General features: G+C 37.0%; 1 protein-coding gene across 2 annotated transcripts in view; it reads right to left on the bottom strand.

Annotated features, from left to right (window-relative positions):
• The window catches only part of Psmd11 (proteasome 26S subunit, non-ATPase 11), a 62,803-nt gene that overhangs the window by 18,153 nt on the left and 25,066 nt on the right, over positions 1-19,584 (bottom strand). Inside the window, exons 1-5 of one of the 2 annotated variants that reach the window (XM_048794877.1) lie at positions 19,434-19,500; positions 17,230-17,331; positions 10,650-10,774; positions 2,756-2,827; positions 2,296-2,353 (exon numbers count right to left, since the gene is read on the bottom strand). In XM_048794877.1, the coding sequence (XP_048650834.1) occupies positions 2,296-2,353; positions 2,756-2,827; positions 10,650-10,774; positions 17,230-17,331; positions 19,434-19,485 (409 nt within the window). In that variant the 5' untranslated portion in view covers positions 19,486-19,500. Of the gene's footprint in view, positions 1-2,295; positions 2,354-2,755; positions 2,828-10,649; positions 10,775-17,229; positions 17,332-19,433; positions 19,501-19,584 lie in introns of those variants that run through there. The other variant, XM_048794882.1, reaches the window with a different exon arrangement.

Raw genomic sequence — 19,584 nt, 5'->3', positions numbered from 1 at the left:
ACTAGGGCTGTTGGGGAAAGTAAAGAGTTCTGGATATGCCAGTGTTCTTGATATAAATATGCCTAGTTCCCCCATCCTGCATGAGAATGTCAAGAACCAAAAGATTTATGCCACAAACAAAAATTAACTAAAAACAGACCAAAGAACTAAAACTTCATAAAAATAAAATAAAAGTATTGTGTATAAAAAAAAGCTTTAAAAACAAAAAAAGGTGAAAAAAATAACCCACAAAATAGCAAAAAATATTTGCAAATCATAGATCTGGTAAGGGACTTGTATCCAGAGTAAAACAAATAAGTAACTCAATTTTTAAATGTCCAAAGGATTTAAACAGACATTACTCCAAAGACATACAAATGAGCAACAAGTACATGAAAAGATGTTCAACATCATCAGCAATTAAGGAAATGCAAATCAACACCATAATGAAATACCAGTACATATATATAGGAGAACTAAAATAAAAAAGAGACGGTATTGATGAGGATGTAGAGAAACTATAACTCTGCTTATACATTGCTGGTGATAATGTAAAATGGTACATCCATTTTGGAAAACTCCTTGACAGTCCCTCAAAAAGATAAACAGTTACCATGTGACCTGGCAATTTCACTTCTGGATATATACACACACAAAAAAACATATCGGGGGCTGAGGCTACAGCTCAGTGGCAGAGCACTTGCCTAGCACGTGTGAGGCACTGGGTTCAATCCTTAGCACCACATAAAAGTAAATAAAATAAAGGCATTCTGTCCATCTATAACTACAAAAAAAAAAAAAGAAAAAGAAAGAAAAGAAAACCATATCCACCTGAAACCTCTTCACAACAGTATTCATAATAGTCAAAAAGTAAGAACAACTCCAAATGCCACCAAATGATAGGTAAAATGTAAAACACCCAATAGACTATTATTAAGCAATAAAAAGAAATAAAATACTGATTATGCTACAACGTAGATAAACCTTAAAAACATTATGCCAAGTAAAAGAAGCTTATCACAAAAGACCACATGTTATGCTATCCTCCAGTTGCCCAGTTGCCCTGTACGTGCACTAAGTATGTGTGGAGAATTATTAGAGAGTGACTGCTAATGGGCACAGTTTCTTTCTGGGGTGATGAAAAATTCTGAAATTAGATAGTGGTGGTGGTTGCGCAACTTACTGAATATACTAAAAAACCAATGGCCAGGCGTGGTGGTACATGCCTATAATCATAGCAAGCACTGGAGGCTGAGGCAGGAGAATCCTGAGTTCAAAGCCAGACTCAGCAACTTAGTAAGCCCTAAGTAACTCAGCAAGACCCTGTCTCTAAATAAAATATTTAAAAGGGCTAGGGATGTGACTCAGTTGTTGAGTGCCCCTGGGTTCAATCTCTTGTACAAAAAACAAACAAACAAACAAACACAATGAATCATATACTTTAAAAGAGTGACCTATTTGTTTAAAACATATTAATTGCCATTTCTGACAGATTAAATACTGGCAATCTATTCAAATTAATAGATCATAAAGGCCATTTTCTTCTGTTTGGGGAAAATTGGTAGATCTGGGGAAAATAGTCCAGATCTACCAATTAGTAAAAACTAGCAGCAGGGAAAGAGTTCAGGCTACACAGTGAATGCCTTCAACTGGCCCATTTTGGCCTCCAAACATATTTGCACTCAAAATTCACTTTTTGATTTAATAGATTGTAAGTACAATTAAAAACAAATGTAGCATATGTAATACTTTTTAAACATTTTCAATTTAAATATTAAATCTGGCGAGGTGCAGTGGCACGCACCTGTAATCCCAGCAACTCAGGAGGCTGATGCAGGAGGATCACGAGTCCAAAGCCAGACTCGGCAACTTAATGAAGCCCTAAGAAATTTAGCAAGAACCTGTCTCAAAAAATAAAAAATGAGGGGAATGTGACTCAGTGGCTAAGCACCCCTGGGTTTAATCCCCAGCACCAAAAAAAAAAAAAATTTAAATCTGCAATTTAATACGGTGCTATATACAAAACAGAAATATTGAAAAGAACTTCAGCTACTTCAATGGAATGGACTGTTCAAACTCAAGGAAACAAAAACTGACACGTTTGTTCTCTAAATTTAACAGAATAACTATAGCCAGTTTCTCAGAACTTTCAAATAGCATTTTTCCATGACAAAGTCCATAAATGTAAACTACCTTGAATCCTCAGAAGTAGGTAGAATATAAATTTTTAATAGTTAATTAATAAGAATAGCCAGGTTTAGAATATAATCATTTAGCTAACTAAGATGTCTTATTAATTTCTACCAGTTTACTTACCCAAATGCAAAGCTTCCTGGTACCTCTTGGTATCAAAGTACAAAGACACCAGTCTTGCCTAGGAAAGAGAAAAGGCATTGACTGAAGGAAGGAAAAAAAAAAAAAAAAAAAAAGCCACAGAAAGAAATCAAAGATCAACAGTCACAGAACTGTTACTGTTGAATATCCATGTCCTGATGATACCATCAAATGCAGCATAACAAATGATCCAGACCCCAGTATTGTCTCCTATTATTGCAAAAGACTGTTAACTTTACCATGATGCTGCTTTAGAAAGTTTGTCTCAAAACTTCAACCAGGGCAACTCTCACAAATGAGACAACTTTCAGTGACTTATTTCAGTGATAATCTTTTAGTAAATGGATAATACAAAGTTGTTGAAGATGCTTTTGATCAGGATGGTATTACTTATATTCACTAATGTCTGAGAACTGAAATCAGTGCTAATGTGGATACATACCTCCAAAGCTTGGCGTAAGAAAGTCCTTTTCTCTGATTTGGCCCATTCAATGCACTCTAAACACAACTCAACCTGCAATAAAGACAGTACATGCAACATTATATCCTCATATTCTTCCAATCAACTATGCTTTGGAGAACAGAAGAGCTTTAATTCCTCCTTATGAATTACCCACATTGCTCTATTAAGTGTCTGATACACAGTGTCTCAAATATATAAAGGGTACATCATAATAGAGAATCAGCTTGGCGTTTTACACATAAAATCTCTTTTGTGTTTAAACTGCTCTTTTGGAAAAGAGCTTCCTCTTTAAGACTCTTCTAGCTAGGTGCAGTGGCACAGACTACTCAAGAGGCTAAGGCTAGAGGATCCAAGTTTGAGACCAGCCTCAATTATCTTAATAAGATCTCAAAATAAAAATAAAAAGGACTAGGTTCAATGACCAGTACCAAAAAGAAAAGGAAAAAAAAAGACTCTTCTAGGATCCACCCAGAACTCTCCAAAACACATGTAAGCCCTATAGTGTGTATTTTGGGGGAAAGCTTAGAATTTTTAAAGCCAAAATTTCTCCCAGAATAGTTGGAAATAGTAATGGCAATGTGCATTTGTGAATATACTGCAGTAAAGGAGAGATGTTCTCAGCCTACTCACAAATGCTGGTTTTTTTCAGATTCTAAGTACAACTAACCAATTCATCATCACCCACAAAGCAAACAGATACAGTAAACTTAGCTTGTGTTAAAGGAGTTAAAAAAAAATAGCATAAAATTTAAAAGGGCTCTTAAGCTTTATTTAAAGGAACTCTGGAACCTCCAGTTCTGTCACCCAAGCAGTGATGTAAGATACAAAGTAACTGATACAAAACCATGTTCTATGCTAGCCTAGCAGACCATCAGATATCTCTGATAGACCAGGTTTGACAAAGTACCTATGAAGTACTACAGATATTATGTCACTTCTACTACTATGAGTTTTGTATGAAGATTGCTAATTAGATCATAAGGGGAAAAAAAACCTCAATTTTCCAGAAAACTAAGTGCTAATATAATATTATAAATTCAAAATTCTCTTAAGAGACTCAGGGACTCAGGAGGCTAAGGGAGGAGGATCACAAGTTCAAAGCTAGCCTCAGCACCTTAGCAAGGCCCTGCCTCAAAATAAAAAATTATATCGGCCTGGCAACTTAGCTCAGTGGTAAACTGCCTCTGGGTTCAAATCTCAGTTCCTAAATAAATAAATAAATAAATATATCGATCTTTTGCCTTTAGATCCTAAATTCAAGCTCAGCAATAAACTAATGGTATTTAGATGATTCACCACTAAGATGAAATCCTCACTGCAGCCCTCTAGTGGCTAATCTCATAAACATTCTACAAAAATAAGAACCCAAAACTAAACCAAAAGCAAGGCAATCAAATTTCGGAGTTTTGAGGTAAGTTCTAAAAAAACAAACTCAAAGTAATATCTCTGTTCATAATATATGGAACTGAAAATATTTTTAACAAAAAAAAATACAAGAGTCTTAAGTCCCACATGCCTAAGAAATGCCTATTAGTTTTACTCAAAGAGCTTTTTTAAATGACAAAAATGGATGCCTGGAACTTGGTACATTCCTCTATATTAAGTTACACTTCAATAAACACTCTGAAATATATATCTAACTAAGAAATACATAATTCTACCCCAAGATTTCACCTACTTTAATTTCCCTGATAGTCCAGATATTTTCCTTTCTTTCTTTCTGTGCTGGGGTTGGAACCCAGGGGTGCTTTACCACAAGATTCATTCCCAGCTCTTTTTACTTGTCATTCTGAGTCAGGGTCTCACCAAATTGGTGAGGCTGCCTCCAACCTGTGATCCTTCTACCTCAGCCTAATACTCATGATATGAAGTGACCGGCAAAAGGTCACATAATACCTGCTGGGACCAGAACTTATCCCTACCCCCAGTGCTCTTTTTACCTCAACCCAGACTTAAGGTCAGCACTCTATTTTCAATTAGAGTACATAATTTGCATTATATAGAACTGTAATTAGTGAAACCACCACTTCAGTTCCCAGAAAAAAATTTATAAAGGCCACTAAGCTTTGCTATACAGTTTTTTGTGTGAGAGGCTTTGTGCTTTGTTAATGGTAACAGTGACTGACAAAGGGCATAAGCCCAGGCTTCTGCAGGAAAGCCCTGACTTGAATTCAAAAAACTCAACATAATCAAAATTAAGGATTTAAGTTTTAAACTATTACACTAAGCCATTTCTTTACTTGTTTTGGGGGGGTAGAGCAGTAGGTTGTGTTTTTTGTTTTTGTTTTTTGTTTGAGAGAGAGAGAGAGAGAGAGAGAATTTTAATATTTTATTTTTTAGTTTTCGGCGGACACAACATCTTTGTTTGTATGTGGTGCTGAGGATCGAACCCGGGCCGCATGCATTCCAGGCGAGCAGGCTGAGCAGGCTACCGCTTGAGCCACATCCCCAGCCCGCAGTAGTTGTTTTGCTTTTTGTTTTTCAGTGCTGGGAAACAAAACCAGGGCCTTGCATATGTTAGGCAAGGGCTCTACCACTGGGCTACATCCCCAGCCTCTATTATACTTTCTTTTATAATACCTGAATTAACTAAATTCCTCTAAGGAAAAAACAACCATTATTTCACGACTGAAATTCTCTAATTCTCTAACCCTTTTGGTTTACTAAGTATGCTATTATATAAAAAGTAATAAAGCAGAAATGTAAAGCAATACCACTTTTCTCATTTTTTTGGAAATTATATTTAATAAAAGTATGCATATGAAAAAAAATTAAATGTGCTATTACTTTCGGCTGGACAGACTACACCCAACAATGGCTTCCCACAGCAACTCCCTAGAGATCCCTAAAGGAAACATTAATTTGAGTTCAGTTTACTGCTTGGCAAGAATCTGGCTCAGTCTTCTCTTCGTCACACTTTTCCAAATTCCCTCATCGTGCCAACCACCCGTCTTCACCCCCACCCTCCATTCTCCTATACTTATTCCCTGTCCTTACTTTCTGGATTCCAAATCTTAGCAACACAAACAACCAGATCATACCCTGAATCACATCATCTTTAAGAATACTGCAGGCTGGAAGATTGTTCTGTAAATACCCCTGACTTACAGCTGGCCCCTAAACAGAAAAAGGTAACAAATTCTTTAACACAAAACTCTATTTCTTAAAAATGATCTAAAACTTCCTATTTTGCTTCAGGCCTCAATAATACTATGACAGTGATGCATCTGTCTTACTTCTCCATCCTTTTCCATCACCCAAAGAATTTTAAAAGAACCAAAAATGAAAACTATATCTGATTTCCAAGTCAGATATCTCTGTGTCACCTAGACAAGGAGTACTGAGATGCAAGCACCCCATGCTTACATCTCTATTCAGTAAACTCAGATCTCAATTCAACAGTATTTTCTGGGCATCTACCACAATAGAGGCATAATCCACATACTCCTTCAACAAGTACTAGTTATGTAATTCCTCTCAGACAAAACTATTCCAAGTACCAATGATACTGCAGTAAATAGGAAAAAGCAGCTATCCTCACAAACCAAAAGAAACGTTAAACAAGTAAATATGAAGTAAAGCAGAGATTGCTCAAAGAAGGTCTCTGAGGAAGCAATATGTGAGCAAAGACTTGAAATAATATGAAGAAAAACACTCATGTTATCATCAGGCTGAGACCCCATTTCACCTGCCATTTAGTGGTCTTGCAGGTTACTCAAACACCTGTATGCTGTTTTGGGTTTTTACTGTATAGTCAGTATACAAAATTTTTTAGTTTTTATTTGTTTGTTTGTTTATTTATTTTAATTGTAGATGGACAAAATATCTTTATTTTTATTTATTCATTTTTATGTAGTGCTGAGGATTGACCCAGGGCCCCACACATGTGAAGCAAGTGCTCTACCACTGAGCTACAACCCCACCACATTTGAGGTTTTTTGTGTGTGTGTGTTTTTTTTTTTAAACTTTGTAGCATTTTACAAAAGCACTATGTAGAGTCAAAGAATTATACTGAATAAGCCTAGGATTGGGGGGGGGGGGGAACAAGCTGAACAATCCAGATGAATATAAATGCCCCACAACCAGAACAGTTTAAGGGATTATGGCAAAAAGGACAATATGCCAGCTGTAAAGAAAGTAAAACAGAAATCAGTGTACTGGGTACTGGATACAGTCAGAGGTAGCTATGGCTAAGGAATTTGGAATATACTGGGAAGGAGGAAGATCCTTAGGTAATGTAAGGTATATAATGCTTCACCTGAGATTATATTAAAGAAAGTAAATGTACAAGTAATTGTCATACAAAGCAGAATAATCATACACATAATATGTAAATATGGGTCACTGAAAGAGTAATGATCACACCAAAGTCTACAAGGAAAGATTTCAGAGAAGGTGGACCTTGAGATAGAACTATGTAAAGGTACAGCAAAAGGAGCAGACAGGGCTGTTCAGCAAACATCCAGGCATATGACTGACATATTTGGTAAATTTAGTAGAGTGCCAGTAGATCAAGCTGCTGTAGAAAGCTGTATCATAAAATACCAAGAACTACCTACTGATAATGGAGAGCCACTGAAGGCTCAAGCTGGAGGGAAAAAAGGAGAGAAATGAAATGATTGGAATAGTGAGGTTTCTTCTATAGTCCAAATAACAAATTATTAGGAACCAAATTAGAAGGTAGTTGTAAAGAGAAAACAAATACAAAAGAGGTGGAGAAGCAGACATTGAAGACAGTTGCATGAAAAGAATTTAACAAATGGTTGGATACTGAGGTTGGTGATACTGAGTAGGGGTATAGCTGAAACCATCAGGTTGATTCTCTTCCCCCAAAAATAAATAACCTATTATCCACAAAAATTACCAAAATATCTAGCAACTTGTGAGGTTGAGGAAAGAGGATCACAAACTCAAGGCCAAACTCTGCCATCTATCAAGAACCTGATTTGAAAAAAAGGGGGTGAGGGAGGTCAGGCCAGGCAGAGGTGCATGCCTATAATCCCAGCAACTCAGGAGGCTAAACCAGGAAGACGACAAGCTCAAAGCTAGCCTCAAAAACTTAGCAAGCTCCTCAGCAATTTAGTGAGACTCTGCCTCAAAAAAACAAACAAACAAACAAACAAAAAAACTGGGGATGTAGCTTAATGGTAAAGTGCTCCTGAGTTCAATCTCCAATATAAATGGCGGGGAGAATATGTGTGTATCTATATATAAATACACACACACACACACACACACACGCACACACCCCGAATTAAAAAGGGTAAGGAATAGTGGTGCACACTTATAATCCCAGAACTCAGCGTAAGGCAAGAAGATCACAAGTTCAAGGTCAGTTTCTGGACTTAGTGAGACCCTGTCTCAAAACAGAGAATCAAAAAGGCTAGGTAGATATCTCAGTGGGAGTGTGCCCCTGGGGGGAGGTGTTCCGTTAAGACTCTGGCACTTAATTTAAAAAAAAAAAAAATATTAGCCTTTATTTAACAGTAAAGTAACACTGATGATAAAAATGAAAAATGCCTACATATGCTTCCTCATACTCAAGGAAAAAGAAGAAAGGTGGCTAGTTCACAAAAATGTAATATGTAATGCAAGGTAACATATACAGTTAAGGGAGAGCCTAACCTGATGTAGAACCATATGACAAAGGCCAGTAAATCTCACTGGTCAATTAAAAGACACCATTAAACTATGATTTGCATATACTTCCACAAAGATGTAAAAGAACTGATCATTAAACAAATGCAGTTCTGCCCACTGAAGTCAGCTCTATGTTCTAGGAAAGATCAAATTCCACAGACTTTCATGTGCAAAGGAGCAGCTTCTATAATTTTTCTGCCTAAAAAGTTCCATTAAGGGGCTGTAGTTGTGGCTCAGCAGTAGAGCGCTCACCTCCCACACACAACAGGGTCTCACTAAGTTATTTAGGGCCTCTCTAATTTGCTGAGGCTGGCCTCAAACTTAAAAGCCTCCTGCCTCAGACTTCTGAGTTGCTGGAATTATATGCCTACACTACTGCTCCCGGCTTCAAGTAGCATTTACTAATAATTTTCAAACTAACATTTATTGATCACTCTACTTTATAGTGTCCTACTTCAAACAAAAGATGGTGCCAGTTTAATGAGTACAAAGTACAATTTTTTAAAGTCAGGGTTAGATAAGACTGATATCCCAAATAAAAAGTCACCTTTTCTTTTATTTATAAAAATAAGCCTTCGGGCTGGGGCTCAGCAGCAGAGCGCTTGCCTAGCAAGCGTGAGGCACTAATTCAATCCTCAGCACCACATAAAAATAAACAAATAAAATAAAAGTATTCTGTCCATCTACAACTACAAAAAATTAAAAATAAGTCTAAGCCAGGTGCAGTGACACATGCCTATAATCCCAGAGGCTCAGGTGGTTGAGGCAGGAGGATCACAAATTAGAGGCCAGCCTCAGCAACTTAGCAAGGCCCTAAGCTATTCAGTGTCTTAAAATATAAAAAATAAAAAGAGCTGGGGATATAGCTCAGTGGCAAAGCATCTCTGGGTTAAATTCCTAGTACCCAAAGATTAAAATTAAAAAATAACTCTAATACTTTGGTTCAAAAGGCAGTCATCTAAATATTACTTATTTGTGATCTACTATCAATTAAACACAGTTTTGCCCAAAACAAATATTTCACACAAATAAAGTTTGTAACTAAGCTTCAAAGAATCATTAAGGCAAGAAACCAGATTTAACAAAAGACATGATTTCCAAGTGGGACCCATGTGCCCTTGGGTTTCTAAAATTCCTCATGATTTATTCAATATGCTACTGTGGACTTTCATATCTTTTCCCTATATACAGCAAATAACTAGACATGTAGCCAACTAACAATTCTAACTCCTGTCTACATACTATTAAAATTTTATGTATGGTTTAATTATCTGTCTTCCCTATTAAAAATCCTCTTGAGAACAGTGATAGTGTGTTTTTACAGTTGTATCCCAGTACCTAACACACAGCAGATACGCAATAAATCCTGATAAATGTATCTACAGGAAAGGTAACAACTATATTCTTCCTAAAAGATTCAAGCAATTGCAATATATCCTTAAGTCTGTCACTGTTTACAGAATGATTTTTAATTAAGAAGTTCAGTCATTACAGAGAGGCACTCTTCCATTCAGTTCAAGGCCTAGTTTGAATTTGTAAAGAACATGTACAGAATTGGACATGGTGGCACATGCCTGTAATCCCAGCTACTCAGGAGGCTGAGGCAGGAGGATCATAAGTTTAAGGTCAGTATTAGCAACTTAGCAAGACCCTGTCTCAAACAAAAAAGGACTGGGGATCTTACTCAGTGGCAAAGCACCCCTGGGTTAAATCCCCAGTACTGGAGGGGGAAGACAGAAAGAGAGAGAGAGAGAGAGAGAAAGAGAGAGAGAGAACATGTACAGAAACATCAGAGTCACTCCCGCACACACGAGACACAACAGATGAATGCTCACCCCTCAATAAAGGCATGTACATAATATAAACGTGCCAAGAAGGGCTGCCACAAGACTTAATTATTGCTCATAAAGAGCATTGTCACACAAGATGAAAGGTACCACAGACACAGAAAACATTACAAAGGTGTGGCAATACAATACCTCAAAGACAAGAATCAGTTTGTGACCCTGATGTAATGAGGATTCCAGGGACCACTGACAATCTCCACTTACAAAGCAAAGCATGGAACAGACCCAAAGTATCAAATGTCCTGTAACAAAGAGAAACTGACATGATAAGTCCTGAGCCGTCCTCCCAGCTGTCCCTTCCACCTAGTACCACAGCGAAGCAGGCATTTCTCTCACTAAAACACTTTTTTCCATATAATCTACTTTCTGTCATTACCATAGCTTACCTCCTGCCCTGTAGCTGCTTCCATATCAAGAAACAGATCAAGAAGAGACCGGACTAGGCGAGCTGCTTTAGCCTTACTGATGGAATTCAAGAAGGGTCGTACATACTTCAGGAGTCCCCCAAGCTCTGTATAGAAGGCAATTGAGATAAGAAAAAAGTAAGCATCAGTATCAGGGACAAAATACCCATTAAAACTGATCCAAAATAATAAAAATCAGTACTTACATCATTGAAATTAGTCTAAATGAAACTTACTAAGAATTTAAAGCAGTCCCAGCAGGAAATAGAGTAGCAAAAGTAAGATTAATATCATATACCAAATTTGTATTTTATTTCCTTCTCAGACACTGGATGAAAACCCAGAATAAAAAATCTTATATCTATGCCTCATTTACCCATCTTAATGAAAGATAATGTGCAAAGTACTCCTATTCTCAAAGGTCAGTTTTCTAGACCATGAAATGTGCTATACCTCTGCCCACCTTGTACAAAATCACTTTCTCACAATCAACAAATACCAAGCTACAAGAGTATATATATATCCCAAGTCTACCTTTGCAGTTCTCCTCAAACAGAGACTTTCAATACCAAGTTTCCTTCCCTTCTTGAAGTAATTCTTGAAGGATCCCCAATATCGCCTTTAGCAGTTATCACTTCCTCAGCATTCTTCTGAATAAACTTTCCACATAGAGGTTAAGGAGTTTTACCCTTAAAAGTTTTACTATACCCTATTTTTTTTTTTAAATTCCCATTAATCAGGGCTGGGGTAGTAGTAGAGCACTTGCCTAGCACATGTGAGGCACTGGGTCCAATCCTTAGTAGCACATAAAAATAAATAAATAAAATACAGGTATTATATCAATCTTAAAAAAAGATTTTTAAATCCTACTAATCTACAAAATCTGAGTCTTAAAAAACAATTCTCTTTCAGTGAGAGAAACGCCTGCCTCTTCCCCCTTGTAGAAGAAAAGAGAACAGTACATGAACACTAAGGGAGAGACTTTAGAAAAAGTAAACTAGAGATACATGCTTGTCAAACAAAAATTAGAGAATGTCTCTACTAAACAAAAGGAAGTATTTTTGGAATATAGGTTAAAACTACCTCAGTGCCTCTTTAGTACTCTCCTATTGTAGACTCACCCCCATGAGAACTCTAATTCAGGACAAGCGATCTTCACCCTCCTAAGAACACTAATTTGTGTCCTGAAACGCTCATCTGCCTGAGTAGTAAGAGGATGCACAGGACTGTGTCAGGTACTAAAAGGAACTCTACACAGAGTTCATCTTTCCCTTTCACTCCCCAGTACTGACCTTTGATTCCCAATGTCTACAACTTTTTCCCATTCTGCCCTCTCATTCACCCTCACATACACTACATTCCTGCTTTCAAGCTGCACTCATCCCACCATGCCATCTGACATCTGATATGTCTTCCCATCTTCTTGACTTATATAAATAAGCTTTACATAGCCTTTGAGGAATAGTCCTATTAAGTTTCCATGCTAACTCCAGTCTATAGCGATGTTCCCCCTCAAATTGCTTTTTACATTTATGCAAATACAAATTTTAATTACATAATGACAGTTTTTAATTTTTTTAATCTTATTTATTTATTTATGTGGTGCTTGGGATGGAACCCAGGGTCTCATACATGCTGAACAGCATTCTACCTTATGCCACATGCCCATAATTGTTTTAAAAAATTTATTTATTTATTTGTTTGTTTTTATGTGGTTCTGAGGATCAAACCCAGTGCCTCACATGTGCAAGGCAAGTGCTCTGACACTGAGCTACAGCCCCAGCCCCCATCATAACTTTTTAAACATCCCTTCTCCTATAGCATTTTCTCCTATGCATGAACAATGTGACTTCTAGTGACTAAAATATTCAAAAAGTAATCTATTCCAATGTTGATCAAACCAAACTATTCTTTTAGGAAACTCAAGCCTATACCTCCTCCCATATGACTTCAAATATTTTAAAATAACTATCATTTACATGTCCCTAACTTTCCCTTTCTCCAAGCTAAATATCTTTAGCTATTTCAATTGTTCCTCCAATGTCCAAGTTTCTAGAGTACTTATCCCTACAGTTGCCCTCCTCTGAATAAGCTCTAGTTTATAAAGGTACTTGCGATACACTACTGAACCCAGAACTAAAGAAAATGCTCCAAGAGGGGTGTAATAGTAGGTTTAATTCTTTCTCTGGTTACTACACATACCACAAGATAGCATATTTTGCTTTTTTCCAATAGCATTCTTTGTTCAGACTGTTCAGACCACAAAGGTCTTTTTTTTGCATAGACTACTGTTAAGACAGGTAATTCCCCATCTTCCTCTGTTATGATAAATACTTCAAGTATAATAACTTTATACTTATCACAAATGAATTTAATCTTCTTGGCTTTGGCAGTAACTGTGAATCTTAATTCTGTCCTCTACTGTACTGAGTCATCTACAAAAATAAGCATGCCTTCTGAAATGGCTTTAACCATGATACCAGATGCTGACAAGCTAAACAAGGATAGATTCCTATGACACGATACTAGAGACTTTTCTTCAGGTAGACAAATGACACATTTATTAACACATTTCAGATACAGTTATTTAGCCCACTGTAAATTCCTAACTGTACCTGCTATATTAGTAATCATGGTAAATGTTCAAATATTCTGCTTAAACCAAATAATACAGCCTATATCATTTCTCTAATTCACAAATTGAAATTTTTTTTTTTCTATGAACGGCCATATGGTAAATACTTTTGGCTTTTTTAGGTTATATGGTCTCACTGGCAGGTACTCATCTAAGCCGTTATAGTAGAAAAGGAGTCAAAGACAATATGAAAATGAGTGGGTGTGGCCATGTTCAATAAAACTTTGTTTGCAAAAACAGGTGGCAGGATTCCTGCAAATCTACCAGTTCTAAAGGAAAGTTTGGCGTAATCTGTTCATAATACACTGCTATAAGTCATTAAAATGTCCTAATCAAATAATCTGTCCAGGGCTGGGGTTGTAGCTCAGTGGCAGAGTGTTTGCCTAGCAAATGTGAGGCACTGGATTTGATCCTTAGCACCACATAAAAACAAATAAAATAAATTCTATCCATCTACAACTAAAAAGAAATTTTTTAAGAAAAAAAAAAATCTCTCCAGAGCTTCTCTGACTTTAGTTTATAATATAGTTTATAATATCTAGATCTAGTTTCTTCATTATCTTTTTGAAAGGTGAAATAATATTTACCTATCCTTAGTTTCCTTATACTTCTCCATCCTCCATGACTTTTCTAGAGTAAAAGTCATGGTTGAATCTGATAGAACAAGTCTTTTGATATTCAAAGACAGAAATTGTCAGAACCTTATTTATTTAAAGAGACTATCTGCTGTCTTGTCTCTCACCTACCTGGGCTTTAATTCTCTCTTTCTGATGTTATCGCTATCTTTTTTCTGTTTGAAAATCATTTTCCTTCCTAGAAAAGGCAGAAGTAAAACATGAGCTAAGCATTCTGCCTTTCACTCCAGCATGATAACATTACAATATTTCCTTTAAGCAATGAGTGTTATTCTTCATGCCAACAGAGAAACAAATTAGCTCAGTTGTCACTGTTCAAGAGTTCATTTTTTCCACTTTAGTCTACTATTGTTTTATATTCATTCTTACATGTACTCCCTATTTCTTTCCATTTTCATATGTTCAGAGTTAAATTTTAAAATATCCATAAAATTATACTAATGTCTTCCCCCCATTCTCACTGGTATTTGCAATTATATGACCAAAATCTCCTTAGAAACTAACAGATTACTTTTAAAGAGTCTCAGGCTTTGAAATCTGCAGATTGTGAGCCTAGGCTTCATGTCTGTGACACTCAGCACTACTTTCAATCACTATTATACATTAAACATCGTCTTATTCACTAATCCAAGTGACTATTGTCAGTCAGGAACCTAATTTTAAACTCAAAATCAGAGTACTTAGCACACTGCTAGACTAAATGCATAATAAAGCAAAACTGAAAATGAATGGAAGATTAATGGAACAGATTTCTGTTCTTAGAGAACTCAAAATCAAAGGAAACAAACAATATAAATCTATCAATTATTAACAACAAAGGCAGGTAAATGAATTTAATGGGCCCCAAGGCTTCCTTAGGATTTCTATTGTGTATATACCTATATTCATCAATATCTTAGAAAAAATGATAAGAAATCTAGGAAAGTTTTTGAAAACCCTTATAATTCATCATTAAGTTCCAATAAAGCCAGGCACAGTACTGCATGCCTGTGATCCCAGAGACTTGAGAGACTGAGTTCAAGGACAGCCTTAGCAACTTAGTAAGATCCTATTTCAAAATAAAAAACTTTGAAAAATGGCTGGGGATATAACTTAGTGGTAGAGTACCTTTGGGTTTCCAATAAATAAATAAATAAATAAATAAGTTTCCAACAGGTTTAGCAACATACTTCTAAATTGATCACATATCGGGTCACAAGGCAAGGAGGGCAAGGATGAAAGATAAATAAGCAAAAAATAGGAATTTCAATAAAATAATAATTTCTTTAGATAAAAATTACTGAAGCACTGACTATATCTACTATTAAAGATATAGATTTATTTATTTATAATTTTTAATTATCCATACTCCTGGAGGAAAGCAGAGATGTGAATATTTCAACAACAACAACAAAAAATTTTTAAGTCACTTCACCTGGCTTTATAATTCTTTCAGTAAAATTATAGATTATATTTTGCATGAACTAATTATCAATTATTTTGGAAATTCACTCACAGGCAAAAGGAATCCATAAATAATATCAAACAAGAAAGAAGTTACCCTAAGTTGGAAAAAACCAACACCCATCAATGATAATCCATAAGTGAATAACTATAGAAAAGCAGTAACTATGCCATACGGCAAGGAGCTCTGAAGTGGGACTATGGCGAGTTCAAACCCTGGCCATACCATTTACTGGTAAGTTATTTAACTCCTCTGTGCTCAGTTTCCTCCTGTGTAAAATGGATAACAGTACCTACCTTTAAATTGTTTCAAGAACTCAAAAACATGTGCATTTTTAAAAGAGTTCATAGTTAGTACTCAAAACTCATCAGGTATGGTCCTTCTTATAGCTATTTAAAAATGACAATTTAGCCAGGCATGGTAGTGTAAGCCTGTAATCCCAGCAATTTTGGAGGCTGAACAGGAAGATCACCAAGTTTGAGGCCAATCTCAGCAACATAGTGAGACCCTGTCTCAAAATGAAAAATAAAAAGATCTGGGGATGAAGCTTAGTGGTAAAGTATCCCTCAGTTCAATCACCAGTAATAGATAAATAATATTTTAAACTAAAAAACCCATGTAAACACATCCTCAGAATTTCATACATCTCTACTCAACTTTCTACTGATTGAGCCAATAAGTTAAATTACCCTAATTTAAAAAAAAATTAATTCTCAAGTTCAAGAAGTTTTGGTAAATTATTCTCATCATTCTCTTGGATAACAACATAATTTGGGGGAAAGTAATTCACAAAGGCACTTACCATAGTTTAATTTATTATAATATTCAAATATGCTCTAAATTCACTATTTTTTTTTTCTTTGCAGTGTTAGGGGTTGAACCCAGGGTCTCACACATGCTAGACAGTCTACATTTAGCTATACCCACAACCCAAAATTCACTTTATAATGGACAAAACTAAATAAATTAAATAAACAAAATAGCCCATTTTAAGTTTACACAAACTTCTCTCTAATACTATTTCCACTTTACTGGTCAAAGGCCTTTTGTGAACAACAGAACTCTCCATTCCAAGGACACACCCATCATCAGAATATCATCTTAAACCTAGCCAATAGTTCAATTACAACTAAAGTGTTTGGCAACAACATGCATAAAGTCCTAGATACCAATGGAAAAGTGTTGAGAAGAAATTATTTAATGTCCTATTCACTGTGTGTCAGAAAAAAAAAAATGGTGAATCACTTGGATACAAGATCCCAATCATTTTTAAGCAAGGGGTTTAAAGTCACTATCCTTATTAAATACATCAAAGCTGCTCAATAAAATCACTAGAGACTACTATTGCCTATGTGTAAGGAAATACACTGACTATTCAAAAACCAGAAACAAATCACAGATCCCTATATCCCAATAAAAATGGATTTCCCTATCTGTAGAATAAAATTATATCACTAAAGAACCAGGACACTGATGGCACACACCTATAATTCCAGTAACCCAGGAAGCTGAGGCAGGAGGATCACAAGTTCAAGGCCAGCCTATGTAACTGAGTGAGACACTGTCAAAATAAAAAAAAATTTGAAAAGGCTGGGGATATAGTTCAGTGGGAGAGCATCCCTGGGTTCAATCCCAAACAACAACAAAAAAGTTTAAAAGGTCATTTAATTTCCTTCTTAAAAAACTGAAGATCAATAAGTTGCCAAGTAAACAAAACTGAATTTATATCACAAATGAACTGGGTGTGTAAAAGCAGTTTCATGTCCCTTCCCTTCAACAAAATACAGTGCCTTCAACACAGAACTTCAGGTAAAAGCATTTCAAGTATGATCCTTTTGCAGCACTTACCTGCAGCTTGTCCAGTCTTTGCCAGGAGAGACCCCAGTTCAAGGATGCTCTGCTCTTTGACCTGCACTGCCTCCTCATCATTTTCCTGAATGTCACGCTTCACTGGGAGAGAAAAATAAAAGTTTTCTTAAAATTCATATTAAAAGTAAGAACACTGAGGGAAAGTTCACACTCACAAGACCCATTATGAATTTAAATATATTAACCAACAAACTCTAAGCTTAAAAACTAACAAAAGGGGAAAAAAAACTCTCTAAACAAATAGAATGGTCATATATATGTAGAACACACCCCCATGTAAGTCATAAAAAAAAAAAAATGGATTCCTCTCTTTAAAAGTACTTTTTCAGTCTATCCATGGGAATTTCCCTTGCCCATAGACATTGAGATTTCTGTTGTGACCACTTGATTAAAATTAAAACAAGTCCTTCATACCTATGATGCTAAGCTCCATGCTAATCACTCTTTTATGTGAAGATATAAAACATGCCTACGCATTTCTACCATAAACTAAAATCAAATGACCAAGTTATTGATGACTATAAATCAAAAGCCTTTTATTAAACTTCAGGTCTGTGGAAAGCTTCAGCCCATAGGTTAATTAGGGATAAACAATTCTGTGAAGGGCTCAAAGCTGCTATCAAAGTTCCAGTGTGATCTTGAACAGTTACACTTAGGAGAGACTGCTGCTTCATAATGGATTCAGGTGCTGTTAAAATAACTTTCTGTCCCACTTTCAACTGCTAATAATTATTTGAACATGTGAACATCTAATAGCCTCTCCAAGTTTGTAATTTTAGTGATCATTACTAGTTACCACTTCTCTTACAAAGCATCATGACTTGACAAAAACCAAGATTTTGATACTCCATGATGGAGTCTGAAAAAAGTAAGCTGTCACCATCATGACTCAAGTTTGCTCTTACAGGGAAGCTTTCAGGGAACTCCCTCCTAGTACAGTGGGCCAGAGAGAAATACTCTAATGTTTACCATAATTTCTACTATCTGAAAGACAAAATATTAGGCACTAGGCTTAAAAAAGGTTAAAACACATGCTTCTCACGTCAGTTCTAAATATTAATGTGAACTCAGAATAAAAAGATATAGGTAACAGTGATTGACATGACTCTGGTTTTGCAACTTTAACAGACTTGAGATCAAAACTTCAAAAGGGAACACCTTTTACCATATCATTCCTTCAAAGATGCATCTTGACTCCCAACTCCTCTCTTTCTCTAATACCCACAAAGATAAAGACATCAAAATCTTGTCACTGTCCTTTCTCCAAGCAAGTCTGAGCACCAAAATTCAACAGATTCAGTAAGTCAACACAAATACTAACATCCTGGAAGACCCACAAACACGTGCATTCCCAATACTACTTGTTGATCAAATCCGAAACATTTAAAAGACCACATTACTACAAGTGCCTGAAGAGTCAGCCATGCCCTAATTGAACCCTTCATGATTAAACATTGAAAGCCTTCTCTGTCATCACAAATTTATTTCTGTTCACACCTGAATCCCAGTAGAAAGCGACCGGATAGGACACCAATTTCAACTTTCCTGTTGTGTGCAGGTGTAAGACAATCATACCACAGTGTCAAGAAGTTTATTTTTTTCCTTTTCTCCAGCATCGTGCAGTCGGCTGGTTCCAAACAGTTTCCTGAACTCCGCGACTGACAACTAACTCCCTGAACTAACTTCCAACCTCGCTACAGAAGAGAACCGGACGATTAGTGAGTCACCTCCTCCAGCCCGGCAGTCCCACCCGATACTTAGCTCCTACATTCTCTCTACACCGAGCATAGGAACGTCTCGGCCACCTCCTCAAACAAATGCCAACCTGAGGAGTGTGTCACCCCTAAATTTCCAACATTCAGAAATATGCCCTCCTTTACTGGAGCCTTCCGTTGAGGGCTGGGATAAGTAGCAGATCCCACGGTCCTGTGGAAGCAAACTCCAAGAGAAGTGCGAGCACCCGCGCTCCCACCCCGAGCAACCTGTGCTGATAACAACGGCGGGAAATGCCAGCCCTGAGCCAAGGCCTTTCAACTCGACACTCGCGGACCGGTTTGTAACCAGGCCGCCGGCCGGCACTGCTCCGGGTCCCGGGCCAGCTTGTGCGGGCCGGAGCAGGGGACAAGGCTGAGGAGGGGTGGGGGCCCGGTCCGGCCCTCCCTCCCACTCCACACTGAGCCCACCGTGAGTCAGCAGCCAGCAAGTGGACGCTCGGGCTGCCTCGGGGCTTCCCATCGGACTGGGACCCCGGGGGCTCTCGGGGACCCCGAGCGGCCTGTGCCCCCGGCCCGGCCCCCCTCACACACACAGTGAGTCAGCAGCACCAGAGCCGGC

The sequence above is a fragment of the Marmota marmota genome, unplaced genomic scaffold (genome assembly GCF_001458135.2).
Source record: "Marmota marmota marmota unplaced genomic scaffold, marMar, whole genome shotgun sequence".
Classification (NCBI taxonomy): Eukaryota; Metazoa; Chordata; class Mammalia; order Rodentia; family Sciuridae; genus Marmota; species Marmota marmota.
This window is presented reverse-complemented; position numbering and strand designations above follow the sequence as displayed.